Source organism: Typopeltis vanoorti, chromosome 17 (genome assembly GCF_054136105.1).
Source record: "Typopeltis vanoorti isolate ZY-2024b chromosome 17, IOZ_Tvanoo_1.0, whole genome shotgun sequence".
In the NCBI taxonomy this organism is placed as follows: Eukaryota; Metazoa; Arthropoda; class Arachnida; order Uropygi; family Thelyphonidae; genus Typopeltis; species Typopeltis vanoorti.
In genome coordinates, this window is record NC_143565.1 from 3,242,762 (window position 1) to 3,263,039 (window position 20,278).

The window sequence follows — 20,278 nt, forward strand, 5'->3', positions numbered from 1 at the left end:
GTAAGGCATGGAGAGTCTTCCAGTGCTAACAAAGAGGCTGCTAATCAATTTGTGGATGAATTTAAAACTTATGGAGGGATTTATTCCTCATCAAGTTTTTAATTGTGATGAGACAGGACTTTCTGGAAAAGATGCCTAAGCAAACTTATATATAGCACAAGAAGGGAAAACACTGCCAGTACACAAACTGATGAAGCAATAGTTAACTCTCTTGTTGTGTGGTAATCACAGTAGTCACAGTGGTGACTATAAAATTAAACCTTTGTTAGTGTTACCCTCAGAAAATCCCGGAATGTTTAAATCAACTAGATGTGATGTGAAGAACTAATAGTAAGTCGTGAGTAACAGGACAATTTTTTATAGAGCGGATTCACAAAGTGTTTGCTCCCAGTGTAAAACACTACCTCGAAAATAACAATCTATCTTTGAAAGCACTTCTTGTGCTGTACAATGCTCCTGCTCACTCCCCAAGTTTGGAGGATGATTTGGGCAAGCACAACTTTATAAAAGTCAAATTTGTTTTACCTTATAATTCCACTTCTCTTATCCAACCCATGTATCAGCAGGCCATAGCATTATACATGTCCGCAAGGAGATGTGCTTCGCATTATGGGAAATACTAAGGCAAGTGATGAGAACTTATACCACCTTTACCATGAGTTGCTCCAGTCCTGAAAGTACTTCAGGCGCAAACTTTGTTTGCTTACACTGATAAAGGATAAAACCCAATCTATAATTAATAGCATAGCCAAATAAAAAAACTTCCATAAATTTATACAAAGACTTTTTTTTCGAAGGTGCTTTGAAGTGATGTCTGACGCATAACTGACCCTCAGGGACTTTTGGGAAAAAAGCACTTTAACATCTTGCATTGTTTGAGGCTTATAAATAAAGCTTGGGGGGGGGGGGGTCTTTGAAAACTATGAACTCATCCTGGAAAAAAAAATTGTGGTCTGATTGTGTGATAGGCACAGATTGTGAAGATTTTCCTGCAGAGCCAGCACAATCTGTGGTTGATGAAATTTTGTGTCTTGGCAGATCCATGGGATTAGAAATTGACAATGCTGATGTAGAGGAATGGTGGAAGATCATCAAAGAACTCTTACTACTGAGGAACTGAAAGAACTGCAAAAGGAGCAGCATGAGGAAGTTGTTGAGGAACGTTTTTCAGAGAAGGAGCCCAATAAGGGAACCATTTCCAGTGCTGAAATTAAAAAAATGTGCTTCCATTGGGAAAAAATCTAATCCTCTATAGAAAAATGGCAACCTAATGTATCTATGGTTAATAACAGTACTAGCATGTTTAATGAAAATATCATTGCAAATGCTTAAGGGTCCAAGCTGTATAACTGAGCGAAGACCTCCACATAGCCTTTAAAGGAATGCGAAGAACCGACCATGGCTTCTGACCCTAATGTCCAATTCTCACCTTTTCATGGTGCACCATGTTAGGTATCTATCTGGATACTGAATGAACAAGGATGGGCTGGCAATTTGGGATTTAGCCGACCTAATTGTATTCTTATTTGTTTAAACCAAAATATAAAATGATGGTACAACACGACAGAATTTCATGCTAGCTGGGGGCGTCGACTGGATAAACAGGGCAAACAGTGAAAAGTCAGCTACTAGAACAAATCCTGAAACACACAAAAACTCAACATCAGAGTTCAAGATCGGTACTATTAACATAAGAAGCCTGAATGTCAAAGAAATGGAGTCAAAAAATGTCAAAGAATGTCAAAAATCTGGTACTTATCTAATTCCTCAGCTAGCTGAGGAATTAGATAAGTACCAGATCGACATAATAGGGGTGATTGAAACAAAAAAACAAAATCTGGTGAGATTTTTCTGAGCAATAAATACGAAATGTTATTTTCAGGCAATGATAATCAGGGAAAAGAGAGTGTAGCTATAGTATTGAACACAAAATATGAGGCTAATCTTCTTGAATGGCAAACAATATCAAGTAGAGTGATGTGGGCAAATATCAGAATGGGAGAACTGGACAATGAAACTTATTTGTACCAATGGTACCATAGAAGGTTCTACTAAGGTACAAGTGAAGGAATTTTTTGAGACTTGAGAGAAAGCTACTGATACAATCAAAAAGAAAAAGTTGGTCCTTGTTGGTGATCTAAATTGCAGAGTAGGAAATAATTGTCAGAGATACAAAAATATTTTGGGAAAATTTGGAGAAAAGAGCAAAGCTAATAAAAATGGCAAATACCTGTTGGATTTCTGCTCAGGACATGGACTAGTTATTACTAACACAATGTTTCAGTATAAAAATACACACAAATTCACATGTAGAGAAGAAGCAAGGAATAAGAAAAGTCTCATTGACTATATTATTGTTGAGAGGGATGTTTTCTCACTTGTGCAGGACAGTAGAGTGTACAAAGGATTTAAAATTGGAAGTGATCACCATCTAGTCTTGAGCAGGATAAAATTGAATTTCATATTGAAAAGAAGAACATGAAAGAAAGTTTTAAAGTGAATAAAAGATATCCTTGATATGTAGAAGTGTCATGAATAATAATAATATGGAGTAATTATTTTGAAAAATTGCTAAACAAAACAATCAGTGACAACACAGTGGTAAAAAACACTCAACAGGCATGCAATCAGGAATACATATCCATATTTCAAGTAGAAAAGGCCATCAAAAGCCTGAAATGTGGAAAGGCAGTGGGAGTAGGTGATATTCGATCAGAAATGCTCCAGTATGGAGGTATAAAAGTTTTATACAGTGGCTGCACTGCGGAGTTTAGAAGGCCTCAACAGAGGGACTAATTCCAGATGATTGGAGTAGAGCTCTCCTAGTGCCCATATATAAAAAGGGAACTAAAACTGAATGTGAGAATTACAGAGGTATTTTCCTACTCAGTGTTTCTGGTAAGATTCATGCAAGTATATTTAATAAACAGTTGATAAGGGTTGTTGAAAGAAGCTTGGTGAAGATCAAGCTGGATTCAGGCGAAATAGAAGCTGTCAGGATTAGATTTTTACTTTACAACAAATAGTTGAGAAATCATGGAATTATAACACAGGTCTGTATTTAAGTTTTGTAGATCTGGAAAAGGCATAAGACAAGGTGTCAAGAGAAAAGCTATTCAAATGCTACAGTTTATGGTGTCAATGGAGCATTACATCAAGAAATACTTAGCCTTTACTTGAGTTGTAAGTCAGCAGTTAGAATTGATGGAAGTTCATTAAGATGGTTTAATGTTAAATCTGGTGTGAGACAAGGATGTACATTATCCCGTCTGTTATTTATTATCTATATGGATCACATTATGAAGGCAAGTGGTATTAAACCTGATATCAAAATTAACTTTATGCAGATAATGTTATACTTCTAAATAAATCCAGTACAAGTCTGCAAGAATCACTGACTAAATTGAATAATGGTTGTAATGGTTGGTATGAAGGTTAGCAATAACAAGACAAAGACAAAAAAATAGGCAGAAGCATTGAAAATATCAATTGCGTTGTGAATGGGGAATCTATAGAACAAGTAAAACTTTCAGTTACTTAGGCACAATTTTTAGTAAAAATGGTAAATTAAATATGGAAATAGACAACAAAATCAGTAAAGCTGGTATGGTAGGAAGTCAACTGAATAAATGTATATTTAATATGAGAGAAATTGGTCAATACACTAAATTAGCTTTATACAAGAATGTGTTCAAACCAATTTTGGTTATTGGATCTGAGAGCTGGGTTAGAAATAAAACACTTGACCATAGACTAGAGACTACAGATATGAGACTCCTGAAAAAGATTAGAGGCGTGAACAGATAGCATCAGTGACAATATCATATTAAAAACAAGGATATTAGGAAAGAACTTAATATTGTTAGCATCCAGGAATGTGTTAGTAGTGCTAATCTCAGGTTGTATGGTCACTTAACTACCTTACTGACCATTATGGATAAAATACGCATCCTCATACGCTTCCTATCCATCATATATTTCAATTTAATATCAATGGTATTGCAATTTTAATATGCATTTCGCATCCATGGTAACCTTGATGTCTATAGATGTCTTGGCCGGTAGCGTGGTTAAACAGAATGAGAGAGGAAAACCAAGATATAGGTGGATTGTACAGTAAAAAGTGCCTTAGAAAATAGAAATGTAAGATCTGATAATGTTGGAGTCTTGACAGATAACATATTGATTTGGAGGAAAACTGTAGATTGGAAGTTAGTGGTGATGTAAGTTTTTCATGTAGTGCTATATCAGGAATTTGATGATGGTGATGATCATCGCACATTTTAGAAAAATTTTAAGAACAAGACAAACTCTAGATATGTTTGTAATCAAAGCTAAAGAATCACTATATAGTCTACCCACAAAAAGACAGAAAAGAGCAGTGACACTTGAGCAGTATTTACCCAACATTTTTATGGTGGGTGACTCACCTTCAAAACAATAATTTCCTCCCTCCTCCTCACCATAGATGTTCAGTAAAGGTTAGGTTCATGTTATATTTTTATTTTATTTTACTTACGATAATAAGTGAAAATATTTCATGTGGAATGGATTAATTTATTTTACATTAATTAATAATTAATTTATATGAATAAATAAAGTATGCAAAAAGTATATATATAATAAAATTATATATAAAAATATAATTTTTTTATTTATTTTACATAAATGAATGTATTTATTTTACATTAATTAAAAATAGGTTCACATTACGAACCTTTCATTATATGAACAGCCTTCAGTATGAATTAAGTTCGTAAAATGAGGTTTTACTCTATATCCCGATATAACATCCTATGCTTATTATTTAGTAAGATTTCACTTTTTTTTTCCTCCTGCCTTGTCTCAGTGGTGTATTCAATAAATTGTATCCACTTGGTACTTTTCCAGTTCTTCTGCAAGTTTTATTCCCTTTCTATTAATACTCCTTATATTGATGGTTCCTGACTTCAGTTCTTCTGATGTTGGGTTTCTTCTTCTAGAAGCTAAGTTTGAGTTTTTTCAGTTTTAATAATGCTTCTAGTTTAACCAAAGTAAGGCAGGCTACAGGTGAATTCCTGAGTGAGGAGGGTTAGGGGATCCTTGGAGGAGTTGAATCATCATCATCATGTAGCTTCCTCAGTGAGAGGGTGCACCGCCATGGCCTTCCAGTTCTCTCTCTGTTGGTGGCTTTCCTTTTTGTTTCTGCATAGCCATGTGATCCTGTCCATGATCTTATATCTTGAAACCATGTCCTTTGTTTTTTTTCCTCTTGATCCTTTTCCCATAATTTTTCCTTCTAAAACTGTTAGTGTCCTCTAGATTGCTGAACCTCTCAGTACATGTCCCACCAATCTCATCTTTCTCTGGATCATTTCCTGTAATAAAGATCTCTGTGTTCTCATTCTCTGTGGGACATCTGTATTTGTCACATGTTCTGTCTTCTGTTCTGTCTTACTCTCTTTTTGAATACCCAGGTCTCACTTCTATATGTGAAAACTGGCAACACTAATGTTCTTATCATTCTTTTCTTTGTCTCGATACCTACAGAACTTCTGAGCAGATCTTTATTTTTCCAGAAGGCATTTTTTGTTATGGCTGTTCTTATTTTTATTTCTTTATCTTGCTTTCCATCTGCAGTAAAGTAGGTGCCTAAATATTTGTATTCTGTTGTATGTTCGATTTCATGTTCATGAATATTTCTGGCTCAGATCTATTTCCTTTTGAGATTTTCAAAAATTTGGTCTTTTTTGCATTTATATCTAAACCAAATTCTTTCTCTTCTTCTTCTTCCTAACATGGAATTTAGGCCAAGTGGCTTGTTCCGGTCTCATGCCATCTCTTTCTTGGTCTTCCGATTCTTCTTTTTCCACTTATTTTGTATCTGTATAATATTTTTGGTAGTCTGCTGTTGTCCATTCGATTTAAATGTTCTAGCCATTTTTGTTTATACTGTCTTATGTAGTAATTAATTGGTTTTATTTTCAGGGATTGTAAGATTTCTTCATTTGTTTTGTGGTCCCACTTGGTATATCCAGCTGTTTTTCTGAGGAACTTTATTTCTGCTGTTTGAATTCGTTTTTCATCTTTCTTTTTCATGATCCATGTTTCACTTCCGTATAGTAGAGTTGGTTTTGACAAGACATTATATAGTCTGATTCTAGTGTGTTTTTGTACTAGAGATGGCTTAAATATATTATTTATTATGCCATTTACTTTGACATAGTTTGATATTTTAGTGTGTATGTCTTTTTCTTCTTCGTATGATAGATCACATCCCAAGTATCTGAAAGTGTTTACTTGTTCTAGTATTTTATTATCTATCATTATTTTACTTCTTATTGGGTTTTCTCCTTTGAATGCCATTATTTTTGTTTTTTCTTTAGATATTGTCATATTATATTGCTTTGAGATATCATTTAATGATTTTAATGATCTTTGTAAGTCATCTTCTGATGTAGCTAATACTATTTGATCATCTGCAAATAGTAGTGTATCTATCTTCATTTGCGGGGTCATTTGTATACCAAATGGGTTATGCTGTTTCCAGATTATTAATATTTCATTTATATATATATTGAAAAGCAGAGGTGAGAGGTTGCATCCTTGTCGTACTCCTGTTGATATATCTTTCTATTCTGAGATGTGTTCTAATTTAACTGCTATTTTATTTCCTGTATATATTTCTTGAATAGATTGTAAAAGTTGGTTTGGTATGTTTAAATCGGTTAATGTTTTAAACAATTTTTGTCTACTAATTTTGTCAAAGGCTTTTTCATAATCAATAAAGGCCACGTGTTTTTCTTTTTGAAATTCTCTTCTCTTTTCTATTAATAATTTTAAATTAAAAATTGGATCTATGCAGGATCGGCCTTTTCGGAAATCATTTTGTTCTTCTAGTAATTTGTCTTCTACAATGCTGCTTAGTTTCTCTTAATATTCCTGCATATATTTTATATCCTGTATTCAGCAGGCTAATTCCCCTATGATTATTGCAATTGTCTTTATTTCCTTTTTTATAGATTGGGATAACCAGTGCTTTTTTCCAAGAGTTAGGGGTTTTTCCAGACATCCAAACCATATTAAAAAATTTCAGAAGTCTTTCATGAAATTTTTCACATGCATTTTTGTATAGTTCTATATTTATATTGTCTTCTCCTGGTGTTTTCCTAATTTTCAAATTCTTTACCTTCTTCAATTAGTAGCTGCTGTAATTTGATTAATTTGTTTCTGTTTTCTGCTATTAGAATAGTATCATCAGCCTATCTAAGATTGTTGTATTTTATACCATTAATACTAATTCCTATTTTTTGTTTTTCAATCTTTTTCATCGCTGTCTCACTATAGATATTAAATAAATTTGGCGAAAGGATGCAACCTTGTCTAACTTCTCCTTTTATCTTCACTTCAGAAGTCTAAGAGTTAAACAACTACATTTTGTGTCAGGTGTAAATCATTTTTATTATCTTAAGTGCATGATCTATGTCTAATTTATCTAACATATCGAACATTTTATTATGTTTTACCCAGTCGAAAGCCTTCTGAAAGTCTATGAAGCATACATATATGTTCCTGTTTCTTTCAAGTGATCTTTCTATTACAGTACTTTTAGTTCCAGGATAGCATTAATGGTTCCCATTCCTCTTCTGAAGCCTTTCTGTTGTTCACTCAATTCACCGATTAATGCTCTTTCAATTTCTTTGTTAACAATGGTTAAAATAATCTTAGATGCATGGGATATTCGGCTTACAGTTCTATAATCCTCACAATTTTGTGCATTATTTTTCTTTGGAATTGGTATGCAGATAGATGTAAAAATTCAGGTAATTTTGTTTTATAGGTGTCCTGAATGGATTCCACTAAATAGTTATTATAGCTATTCAAAGCTTTCAGCCTTCCAGCTAGAATATTATCGCACCCAGGAGAATTATTATTAGCAAGATTCTTAATTATGTATTGTATCTCTTTTCTTGTTGATAGAGTGGTGTCTGTTGCTACTTTTGACTTAAGGTGTCGTGAATCATCTGTCATGTTATCATTATCATCATCATAGAAATCTAATAAGTACTCCACCCATCTTCCATTTATCTTTTCCTTATCAATGATTATATTCCCATCTTTGTCCTTGATGTTATTAGACAATGTATGTTTTGGTTTTCCATAACAAAACCAGAGAAGCATTTCAGGAATGCTTCTCTGGTTTTGTTCCTATTTCGTAATTCTTCTATCTCGGTGCACTGCCTATTTATCCAGTTTTCTTTCAATCTCCTGCATAACCATTTGGTTCTTTTATCCAATGTTTTATATCTTAATCCTTCTTCTTCATTTGCTCCTCTTTACCATGTTCTTCTTTCATTGATAAGTTCAATTACTTCTTGTGTTATCCGTGTGGTTTTCTTTCTTCATGTTTATTGATGTGGTTTTTAGCAGATGTTATGATAGCTGCTTGTAGTTTATTCCACTGAGAGGGTTCATTTTCGTTTTGCAACTGTGCAAACAGCAGTTCCGAAACATTTTCATTAAATTTTGATTTTTACTATTGGATTTTGTACCTTTTGCAGATCCCATTTTAGGGGTTGCTTCTTTTGATTTTTATTGTTTTCAGCCAAATATTCATCTTCATTAAGACCAGTCTGTGATCAGATCCACAGTCAGTACTTGGTATCACCTTTGAGTTCCGTATTCCAGGAGTTGAATAAGTTCTTTAAATTAAGTAAAGAGCCAATAACACTTTAATTATAACTATTTCCATTATAACTATAGCCATTAAAATAATATCATATTTCCTCTTATTTTATAGTTTATTTTAATCATATTGTGTATCACATGATGGTCTTTCAGTATTGAAGACATATCAAGACTGATTATTTGAACAGCCATAAAATGTTTTTTGTTACTGCGGTTTATTAATAATTTTTTTCCCCAATATGGTATACTTTTTATTACAATTCTTAAATATTAATTTACATAAATAAAATTTTAAATGTTTATGTTTTTATTAATAGGATTATATGAGTTGTGCTGAAGTGTGGATTGAATACCCAGTTAAAAACTTTACAGTAAGTAATTGAATTTGTATCAGTCTACTTAAATTTAAAACAAACCTGGAAAGTTTAAAAAATTTTTTTATTATTATTATTTCCCAAGACCTCATGGAGTCAAAGACTCATCTGGGAGGTCCTTTTATCACACACACACACCTCATCATACCGTGTCTTAAACACACTCAAACGCCTTGCAGACACCACACTCTCAGGCAAGGCATTCCAATCATTCACAACTCTGCATTAAAAAAACCTACCTCTCACTCCCCTACTCACACCCTCTTTATACAGTTTCCAGGGATGACCTGGTTCTCCCCTGATCTCCCACTATTCTCTGTAGAACTTCTCCACCATTGATCTTATAACAATTTTTTAACAATCTTATAACAAAAATTTTTTAAAAAGTTTAAAAATACTCTACTTATAGTATCTCCTAGTTTTACTTTGCACTAATTGAAAAATATTTTAAACAACTTAAACTTAATGTGTGCGAAGGTTTCTGTTGTTCAGTAGTTTGAGAAATAGATTCCGGTATTGAGACCACATGTTTATTAAATACGATCAGGATACGTATGAACAGGATACATGAAAACCCGACAAGTTTCGTAAGTCGTATGACTTACATCATCAGGGGGCATTGGTGTATAAAAAAAGTTAAACACAACTAACAAAGATTAAATTCATAGTCCATTAGATGTTTCTAACTGTAACATTGAAAAAATTGAAACATTTGTTACTGAATGTTTGTTGGAACATTGTTATTTGTTGTCATGTTCTGTGCTTCACGTGTGTTATGTCCGAGATCTGAGGAAGTTAGATTTTTTATGAATCTAACCACACTTGGTGTAATATCAAACCTTGGTTTACACTGTGGAGGAATTCTAAGCATTTTTGCCGCTTCCTTGAATTTCCTTGTGAAACAGATTTTATCAATATATGACATGATCATTTTTTCCAAAAGTACTTTATGGCCAGTGGAAGTTGTGTGGAAAGCTAGGCCTGATTTGTGTTCTCTTCTTTTTTCTACGTCTTTTTTATGTCTGCCATACAGATTTCTCCTGACCTTCCCATCTGGCCTACGTAACAAATGCCACAAGAACAATAGATTTGATAGAACTCTGGTATTTTTATGGGATGGTGCGAAGGTTTCGGTGGATGTAGGAATCTTGATATTTTTTCTAAAGGGAGAAAAGCTACTTTTAAGTTGTACTTGCAGAGCAATGTCGCTAATCTGTCTGTGACATTTTTTTTAATGTATGGTAGCAAGATTGCGTTCTTGAAATCTTGTTTTTCTACATTGGTTGTGGGAGCTGTGTTCAGGATTTTCTTGATTGTTTTTGGCTCAAATCCATTAAGTGTGAGGTTCTGTGTTAAGTAATGTAATTTCTCATTTTGCTTTTTTTCCGTGCTGGATATCTTATATGCTCTGTCTCTCAAGATTTTTATTATACTATTTTTTGTGAGGGGTGGTGGTTTGAGGCTGCATTAAGAATTCTTCCTGTAGTTGTTGATTTTCTATAAATGGAAAAGGTTAAAACTTTTTTCTTCTTCATTTTTTCCTATGAGGATATCCAGGGAAGGTAATTTTTTATATTCTTCTATTTCCAAAGTGAATTTTATATTTGGGTATATTCTGTTAAGATATTCTTTACAAACAATTAATTCATCTATCGTTCTTTGCCAAATGACAAAAATGTCATCCACATACCGTAGCCATTTCTTAGGTTTCTTTTGATAGTTTTTTAGAGCGTTAGTTTCAAAGTTTTCCATGAAGAGGTTGGCTAAAGCTGGGGAGAGGAGGAGGGGGGGAGCCCATTGCTAGTCCTTCCTTTTGTTCCCAAAATTTGTCCTGGAATGTGAAAAACATTATTCATGCAGTTGAAAATTTATTTATCACTAGGTTAGACTATAATAGATTTAGTTTAATCCTTTATCCCAGTGAGAGCAAACAAAGTTTGCGCCTGAAAATATCTTCAGGACTAAATATAGTGTTGTACTATCTTATCCAGTAAGTAGTGCAACACCAAGGCAACTCGTGGCAAAGGTGGAGCAAGCTACCAGGCACTTCTAACCCAGTATCTCCCATAATGCAAAACACATTTCCTATGTGGATATGTATACTGTTATGCATTAAAGGGATTGGCCATCTACCCAGACTAGTTTCGACCTTTATTGAGGTCTCTTCAGTGGGAGCCAGGCCCAGAGCTGGAGATACCAGGCAGAAGCAGTAGCAAGTCATCTGTGCCTATGGGAGTTGCCAAAAGGTTTATCACCTTTTTTAAAAATTACTCTGGATTTAGAGAAAGATGTTGAAAATTTATTTATCACTAGGTTAGACTTTGGCAACTCCCATAGGCACAGATGACTTGCTACTGCTTCTGCCTGGTATCTCCAGCTCTGGGCCTGGCTCCCACTGAAGAGACCTCAATAAAGGTCGAAACTAGTCTGGGTAGATGGCCAATCCCTTTAATGCATAACAGTATACATATCCACATAGGAAATGTATTTTGCATTATGGGAGATACTGGGTTAGAAGTGCCTGGTAGCTTGCTCCACCTTTGCCACGAGTTGCCTTGGTGTTGCACTACTTACTGGATAAGATAGTACAACACTATATTTAGTCCTGAAGATATTTTCAGGCGCAAACTTTGTTTGCTCTCACTGGGATAAAGGATTAAACTAAATCTATTATAGTCTAACCTAGTGATAAATAAATTTTCAACATCTTTCTCTAAATCCAGAGTAATTTTTAAAAAAGGTGATAAACCTTTTGGCAACTCCCATAGGCACAGATGACTTGCTACTGCTTCTGCCTGGTATCTCCAGCTCTGGGCCTGGCTCCCACTGAAGAGACCTCAATAAAGGTCGAAACTAGTCTGGGTAGATGGCCATTCCCTTTAATGCATAACAGTATACATATCCACATAGGAAATGTGTTTTGCATTATGGGAGATACTGGGTTAGAAGTGCCTGGTAGCTTGCTCCACCTTTGCCACGAGTTGCCTTGGTGTTGCACTACTTACTGGATAAGATAGTACAACACTATATTTAGTCCTGAAGATATTTTCAGGCGCAAACTTTGTTTGCTCTCACTGGGATAAAGGATTAAACTAAATCTATTATATTATTCATGCAGTGTTTGTATAGTTCTACAACATCTGGTGGAAAAAGATTTTAAAGAAGAATCACTGTATCATTTCTCGGTACATTAGTGAAGAGGCTGACTATATCCAAGCTTGCTAAACATCTGAAGGTTCTATATTAACATCCTTGATCTTCTCGATGAAATGTAAACTGTTCTTTTTGAATGAATCTTTTTCCTATATGTGGCACTAACATGTTTGTCAGGTATTTCGCCAGATTTGATGTTGGAGAATCACTTCCATCTACAGTCTACCTTAACGGGGTATCTATTTTATGTATTTTTGGAGCTCCAGAAATTCTTGGGACTAATGGGTGTTTAGATGATAGAGTTCTTTTAGTTCTTCAGGCCAGTTAGGTATCTTCTTGATTAAGTCATTAGTTTTATTATGTTCTCACCATGTGGGATCTCTGGTAATAGGCAAATAGGTGGTGGAATCCTCCAAGAGGGTGTTCATCTTTGTTGTGTAATCTTTGGAGTTCATGATGACTGTCGCATTCTCTTTATCTGCTTTAATTATCACGATGTTGTTGTCAAGTCTTAATTTTTTAAGTGCTGCAGATTCCGGTTTTGATAAGTATTTTGCATTTTAATAGTAATGCAGAACTTTGTATGCAGATGAGGTATGCTGTATTGCTAGGCAAATTGCAGATATCTTTTTTCAATTTGTGCAATGATATCTACTTTCGGAATGCGCTACACCGTTAAAGCAAAATTGAAGCCTTTCATCTGCTTTTGACAGGACTCGTGAAGATAGGTTAATCACTGCTTTAGAGTTATCTAGATGCTTTTGTTGTTTTTCTTTTTCTTGCTGAAGTAAATTGAATTTCCTTATTAAATTATATTTTTTCTGTTCAGCAATGTAGCTATCAAAAGTTCGGTTTCTTTTTGAACAGAGCGTATAAATACTAGACTAATTTGGAGGAAAACTGTTGATAGGAAATTAGTAATAATGTAAACTTAATCTCTCTCTCTCTCTCTCTTATATGTTGAGCAATAAACTAGAGGTTGGTTAATCAACTTATAGTACGTCAGTATGGTGTATGGGTAGTGGATTGGGAAAGGAGAAACTTGTTTACATTTGATTTAAAAGCCTGTATATTGTATTCCTTTGGAAACACATCAGGGGGAAGACTCTTCCACAATACATCAGTAGCAGGGATGGAGGAGGAAAAAACTTGTTCTCTGGGTTTCAAGGTGTAATGTGAAGGGCAGCAACTGCATATGTTACAACGAACTTAGTACTGAGTAGGAGAATTATTGATGCAATTTCAGATGAACATTTGCCGTGGAAATATTTATAGCATACACATAATGCAGAAACCAAACGTCTGTGCAAAAGTGGGAGGAGTGAGTTGGTAAGAGATAGGTTATTAATCAATCTAATTGCTCTCCTCTGTATTGATCAAGCATTTTGAGGGAGCTCTTAGGGGCACTCCAAATGTGAGAGAAGTTCAATAACTGGGTGGATTTGTCATTTGTATGAGGTTAACAGCTTTTCAGAAGTGAAGTAATGTCTTGAGCATAAGAGGAATCCCTGTTTTTTAGAAGCTGAGGACACAATGGTTGTGATATATTTAAACCAGGAGAGGCTTGATGTCAGGGTGATTCCAAGAAGAGAAATCTCATCTTGTCTGGAAATTAGAGTGTTATCAAAAATAATACTGGGAGAAAATGATTATTTTTTGTGAGAAATAAAAGAGAACTGTGTTTTACTAGCATTGAGATCAACTAGGTTATCTGAGGATGGCTGGAGATCAGAGTTGAGGGCAGTGGTGGTTGATGTTCTGTAGATTGAGGTGAGTTGTGTAGAGTAAGGTTTATCAAATGGAAGGAGGAGTGCACAGTGCTGTCATCTGCAAAAACTGTGTATTGGGTTGGAGGTCAACTGAAGTAGGTTATTGATATATAGAAGGAACAGGGTTGATGAGAGAATAGAATCTTTCAGAACCCCGGCATTAGTTGAATGATGAGAGGATAAGAACCATCCACCATCACACGTAATGTGTGTTCAGGCAGAAAGCTGGCAATCCAACTGCAGAAGTCCTGAGATAGACCAAATGATGAGTATCATTTAGTACTATCATAGTATTCTGCACATATCTTGAGAAAACATATCAGGAAATTGATGATGATCATTGATCTTTGAGTGTGTGCTGTAAGAGTGTCTCATCAAGATGACACACTGTTACAGCACCTAAAGACAAAACTAATCCTGGCATCATTCTTTTCTGATGCTGTGAATGTTTGACTTGAACCTAGTTTATTCTTCTCCATGCTCAACCTCTTCTCAAATATGCTTGCATAAGTCTTAACTGGAACACTTATTCGAAAATTTCTCTATAATTTTAACATCATTTTATTTCCATTTTTATAGGTAGGAACTATGAGATCTCTACTGTAATCATCCAGAATTCAACCTTCAGACTAGACTTTCTGAATTTTGCAATATACTTATTTACTTATCCTCTTCGTGTCTCATGGCACAGGCACATAAGGCCAAAATCGATTTCTTCCAGATACCTCTGTCCTGAGCCACCAATTTGGCTTCTCTCCAGCTCTTCCAGCGAACCAGTCTTTTGTCCTTTTCTGTCATTCTCTGCCAAGTTAATTTAGGCCTTCCTCTTTTCTGTTTTCCTTCTGGAATTCATGTCAAAGCCACTTTAGGAATCTCTCTTTCTCTCTCTCTCATTTTTATCATTCAGGACCTCCATGGAATTACAGGGTTGATTGTGGAAGGCCAATCCTTGACAAGACAGATTATCACACCACTCCTTGAACTCATTCACCATTTGTGCTTTCATCACCCAATCAAACAATGCATTCCATGATCCAGATATGCTCCATACCCTTGTTCCTTCCTCTTTATCTACCGTAGAAAATAACTCGGCAATCTTGTAACTACCCCTCAACAGTTTAAATGCTTTGTTCATATCACCACTTCCTTCTATTGCAGTCTGAAGGAAAGTTAATTTATATCCTTCAAATCTTTGTTACCAAATCTGAGTACAGTAATCCAGATGTAGTCTGAGGGCTTTATACAGTGAAACACAACTCTTCTATCTCTGCTGGTTAGCACCTTTCTTAGTATTGCAGCAATCCTCTGAGTTACCTTTACCACCTTTGTGATATGTCCCATAAACTTCAAATTTCTATCACTCTTCACTCCAAGGTCCCTTGCCTCTTCCACTTCTCTAATACAGTTCCTCCAACAGAGTATGCCACTTCTCATCGATGGTTCCCAAACTTCAAGACCTTACATTTAGTTGCATTAAAATGACACCTTTATTTGTTTGTCCATCTGTCCTGTTACTCAAATCCTCCTGAAAGACTTTCACATCATTACTATTTCTAGTAACCCTTTCCATCATCTGCAAACAAGTGAATATCTCCCTGCAGTCCACCCATAATGTCATTGATATGAAGGTTAAACAATACGGATCCCAAAACTGGCCCTGAGGAACCCCACTTGTAACCTCTGCTTCCTTGATATTGCTCCCTTATGCACAATTCTCTTATGCCCATCAGCTAACCAATCCCCAGTCCAGTTTGCTAACCTGATATCCAAACCCATATGCTGTAACTTAAGTATCAGCTTATCATGTGGTACTCTGAAAATTGGCTTTGTAAAATCCAAATTAAATGGCATTATATGCCTTTCCCTCATCAACTGCCTTTGTTACTTTATTATAAAAGGCAAGTAGATTTACTAAAACAAGTCATCCTATAATAAATCTGACCCTCACAGATATAACATTACCCTCATCTGCCCAATGCTGCATGTTATCTCTCACTAATTTCTCCAAAATCTTAACAGCTACAGACAGGGCCGGTTTTATCATTAGGCAAACCTAGGCAATCGCCTAGAAAAAAAATATAGAGACAACGTATAGGGGTGCCTAAATTTTCTTTGCTTAGGGGCATCAGATGCTCTTGGACTGGCCCTGGCTACAGAAGAAATGCAAACTAGTCTATAGTTTGACACTTCCATTCTTCTACAATGGCATTATCTTACCCTCTTTCCACTCCTTGTGCACCTTTCCCATATCCAGGCTCTCATTGAGAGGCCTAGTTAACTTTTAGTTCTTTACTGCATTCAAAACCTATGGTGAAATCCCATCCAGTGCCATTGTTTTATTGACATCCACTGTGCATTTGTGTATTTGATGTGCACACACACCTCTTGCACTCCTAAACCCCAAACTCTACTCATCCCTCTAGTTTTTAAACTTACTTTTGCAGGATGAAATACCCATTAAACAATAGTGTACTTTTTTTCCTCCCCAGTGTACATTTTATAACTGAATCTCTGTTCATCTGTGATGACATAGTAGTGAACTTTTACAACATACGTTACCAGTGAACATTTTATAGCTGAATCTCTGTTCACCTGTGATGACATAGTAATGAACTTTTACAACATACATTACTGGGCACGTCAATCCACATGAAATCAGGCATTCCCAGCACCATCAAAGACTCCATGTGAATGTTTGGATTGGCATCATTGGAGAGCACCTTAATTGTTCTGTTGCTCTTGCCACTGACACTTAATAGAACCTCTGTAGCTCAGTCGGTATAGACAAAGCTCTTTAGTAGGAAATACCTGGGTTCGATTCCTGTCTATGATATGAGGAGCCTTTATCTGGTCTCTTTCGACTAAAGGTGAGTTAGCCAGTCTCATACAGGGGTAGAAGGTTTTTTCTCCCAGAAACTCAGGTTTTTCATCCATCAGAACAGGCAAACCGGTCCTGTGAACACACATGAATCTACAGTCAAAAATACATACTTAGAAGTCCCTCATTGGAGGGCACAACCTCAATTGGTCCTAAGAGATGGGGAAAATTAGGGGGGAACCCCACATGACAACAACTGACTCTTAATGGTCACTGATACAAGCACCTCTTGGAGGAGGAATTACTAGCATTGTTGGCAAATATGTCATTAGCAAAACACCAGCATATATGGTTCATGCATGACAGTTTGTCAGCATGTTTTTGTAAAAAAAAAAACTGTTATAACACATCTTGATTTTGCTTATCCCAGCCATTGGATATGTAGAGATGGCTATTTGAATGGATTGCATGCAAGTAGAGGTGGATTTCTTTGAGGGACAGCTGAAGGCTGATGTTTATGCTACACCAGTGCCTAGTGAACTGACTCTCCATCAAAGTATCATGGATGTTGTACAACTTCAGAATACTCCAGGACTTCTTGAATGTGTACAGCAATCACTTACTCATCCAACACTGTGAGATAGGGATTGCCTCTCATGGTACCCATTTCAAACATTTGATGTGATACCAGCATTCCTTCTCAGTGTGTATGACATGGTTTCAGATATGCTATATTCTGTAAAAGTGTTTCTGCCACCCCCCCTTTGTTTATATGACATTTTGTGAATCAGTGGTAGAACCACAGTTTCACCAAATAATTTAGAAACATCTTATATGTTAAGACTAATAGATCTTAGTTTAAAACTCATTTGCTTAATCTTTAAAAATGAATGACAGATATAAATTGTTTGATTTTTAGAATTGTGCATGAGCAGAAGTATTTTGAAATACTTTTATGGGCTTTCATGTGTGTTCAAGTAGCAAATGAAACTGATTCTTAAGGGATTGAATAATTTGATTTTCTTTGCACAGTTACATATTAATGAGATATTTATATAAATTTGATTTATACTATTTTGTCAAGTACTGTAAATTTCTGATTTGTTCTACTTTTCAGCAGTCTTCTAGACTTCCAATGACATTCTAGAAAAATTATTTTTGTTATTTATATTCCCCTCATATATTAATCAAAAGCCCTCTTATTTCTGCTTGAGTTGTTCAGCTAGCCCTGTATTATTTTAATGTGACTTTTGGAGGTCTTGCTATGCTTGATAGGACTTTATTGCATCTTTTAAAATTAGATGACAATCATGAATGGCTGATTTGAAAATTCATTATTTTGCTTCATTAATTTTGATTAAATCTAATTCTGTTTTATTAGATTAAAATTTTAAAAGTAAATATCCTTTTTGGCTTTTGATTTTTAGCAATTTTTACACATAACAAATGAATTTCTTTATTTCTTGATCATCACTTCATCTTCTTATTATTATTATCGTTATTATGTGTGATGAATTTTTGTTTCAGAAACGAGAGGTAAACACATTTTTAAGTGACATCATTAAACATATGACTCCTGATCGTGCCTTTGAACAACATTATCAGCAATTAGCAAGAGTAATAGATCGCATCTTGACTCATATGCATGATTTTGCTATATTGTTCTCTATGGAACGTTTCCTGCCTTTTTTAGATATGCTGCAAAAGGAGACAGTTAAAGTAGATGTTTGTAAGCTAATAATGGAAGCATTTATCAGGTACATTTGTTGGTTGTCTTTAATTATATTTAGTGGCATTTGCATGCCAATTATATATGATATTATAATGTAACAGATATATTAACTAATAGCTGAAGAAAATGGTGAGAGAGTGCAAACATTAATTCATTTTTGTTCATTTTTTCCTTTCTTTTCCTTTCTTTTAGTGTTACATGGTGATCAGCATTCATTTTTGAAATTATGAATTCTACAACCGTGTTAAAATAACTATTTTTATTATCCCAACATTTCGATCTTCATATCAAGATCGTCATCTGGAACATACATAAATATACAAGACAAGCTGCATTACATTTCAAACCGTAAGCTGGAAAAACAATGATTTGATCACGTGTTACTCACTGGCATGACTTCTAGTGAAAAAAAAAAAAAATTCATCAAGCTAGATTTAATTTATGATTACATGAATAAACATTCTTGCTTACAGATGGTTTTCCTTCCAATAACAGTGATGTCCTGTTTCTATTATTACAACTGCAAACATTGATGTGCACTACATCAATATTGAGCATGAAAACTGTTTTCCAAGAACAATATATCCAAGAATGGTAGAATCATTTATAATCATTACACCAGACTCTTGCAAACAAGGTAACTGTCATGATCTTTGATGTCAGTTTTCAGGAGTTTCAAGAACTGCTTGTGTAAATTAGGAAAAATGACTTAAGGAAGAAGTCAATTATAAAGTTGCATTCCTTTTCTTAAGAGCAGTTTTTAAATAGGAAAAGTGCCAAGTTACAGATTTTAAACAATTAATAACAGACAATATAGACATGCATACCACTATATCAATCAGTTGTAATATACTGTGTGTCCGAAAAAGAACTCTGGGGTTTTCAATGAAATTTATTTAATGACATTTTGAAGCAGAAATGTATGTAGCATATATTATCAAAGTGCAATGTCAGTGTCACAAGTTTGATTACCTGTTAGTGTAACTCAATGTGTGCACTCTACAGACATCAAAACAGAATTCCACCTCAGACCAAACTCAGGTAAGCTTATCCATAGGAATTGCTTCTATGGTTGCTGTTATTCTATGGCACAGGTGGGCAAGGGACTGGATTTTTTCTTGATACACAATGTCTTTTATGTAGCCCCAAAAGAAGAACTCCATTGGAATCAAATCATGATGTGCAGTGGCCAAGCAATGGGACCTCCTCTGCCTATTCATTTTCCTAGGAATCGGTTGTTGAGCACAGTCTGCACAATTGCTGCATAATATGGTGGGGCTCCATTCTGTTGAGGCCCTCCATATTCTCAATCTGGGAGATACACAAAGTTCTCTAGCATATCCAGGTATTCCACACCTGTAATCATCTCCTCATGGAAAAAAGAATGGCTCAACAATTTGATTATGCACAATGCTGCACCAGACATTGACTTTCAGACTGTTATAGATGAACTCCACCAGTCCGTGCAGATTTTCTGATTCCCACACCCGACCATTATGGCGATTCACAACTTAATGCATAAATGTTGCCTCATCAGAAAATAAAACACTCTGGAAATAGTTGTCATGTTCAGCAATGAGGTCTAACATGGTGGTCACAAACTGAACTCTTTGTGGCTCATCAGTAGGCTGAATATGATGAATAAATTGCAGTTTATGAGCATGAAGCTTCATTCTCTTGTGACTGTCATTCACTGTGCTTTTAAGAATGTTTAATTTACAACTCGCATCACAAATCAGGCTATGCTGGAAAGACAGTCGAATTC

At 35.1% G+C, this 20,278-nt stretch overlaps 1 protein-coding gene across 3 annotated transcripts in view; it reads left to right on the plus strand.

Annotated features, from left to right (window-relative positions):
* Nucleotides 1-20,278, plus strand: part of LOC150097100 (VPS35 endosomal protein-sorting factor-like) — a 386,078-nt gene that overhangs the window by 197,318 nt on the left and 168,482 nt on the right. For 2 of the 3 annotated variants that reach the window (XM_090406834.1, XM_090406831.1), the window contains 2 exons: nucleotides 8,985-9,038; nucleotides 18,309-18,538. In XM_090406834.1, coding sequence (XP_090262960.1) covers nucleotides 8,985-9,038; nucleotides 18,309-18,538 — 284 coding nt within the window. The remainder of the gene's footprint in view (nucleotides 1-8,984; nucleotides 9,039-18,308; nucleotides 18,539-20,278) is intronic. The other variant, XM_090406832.1, reaches the window with a different exon arrangement.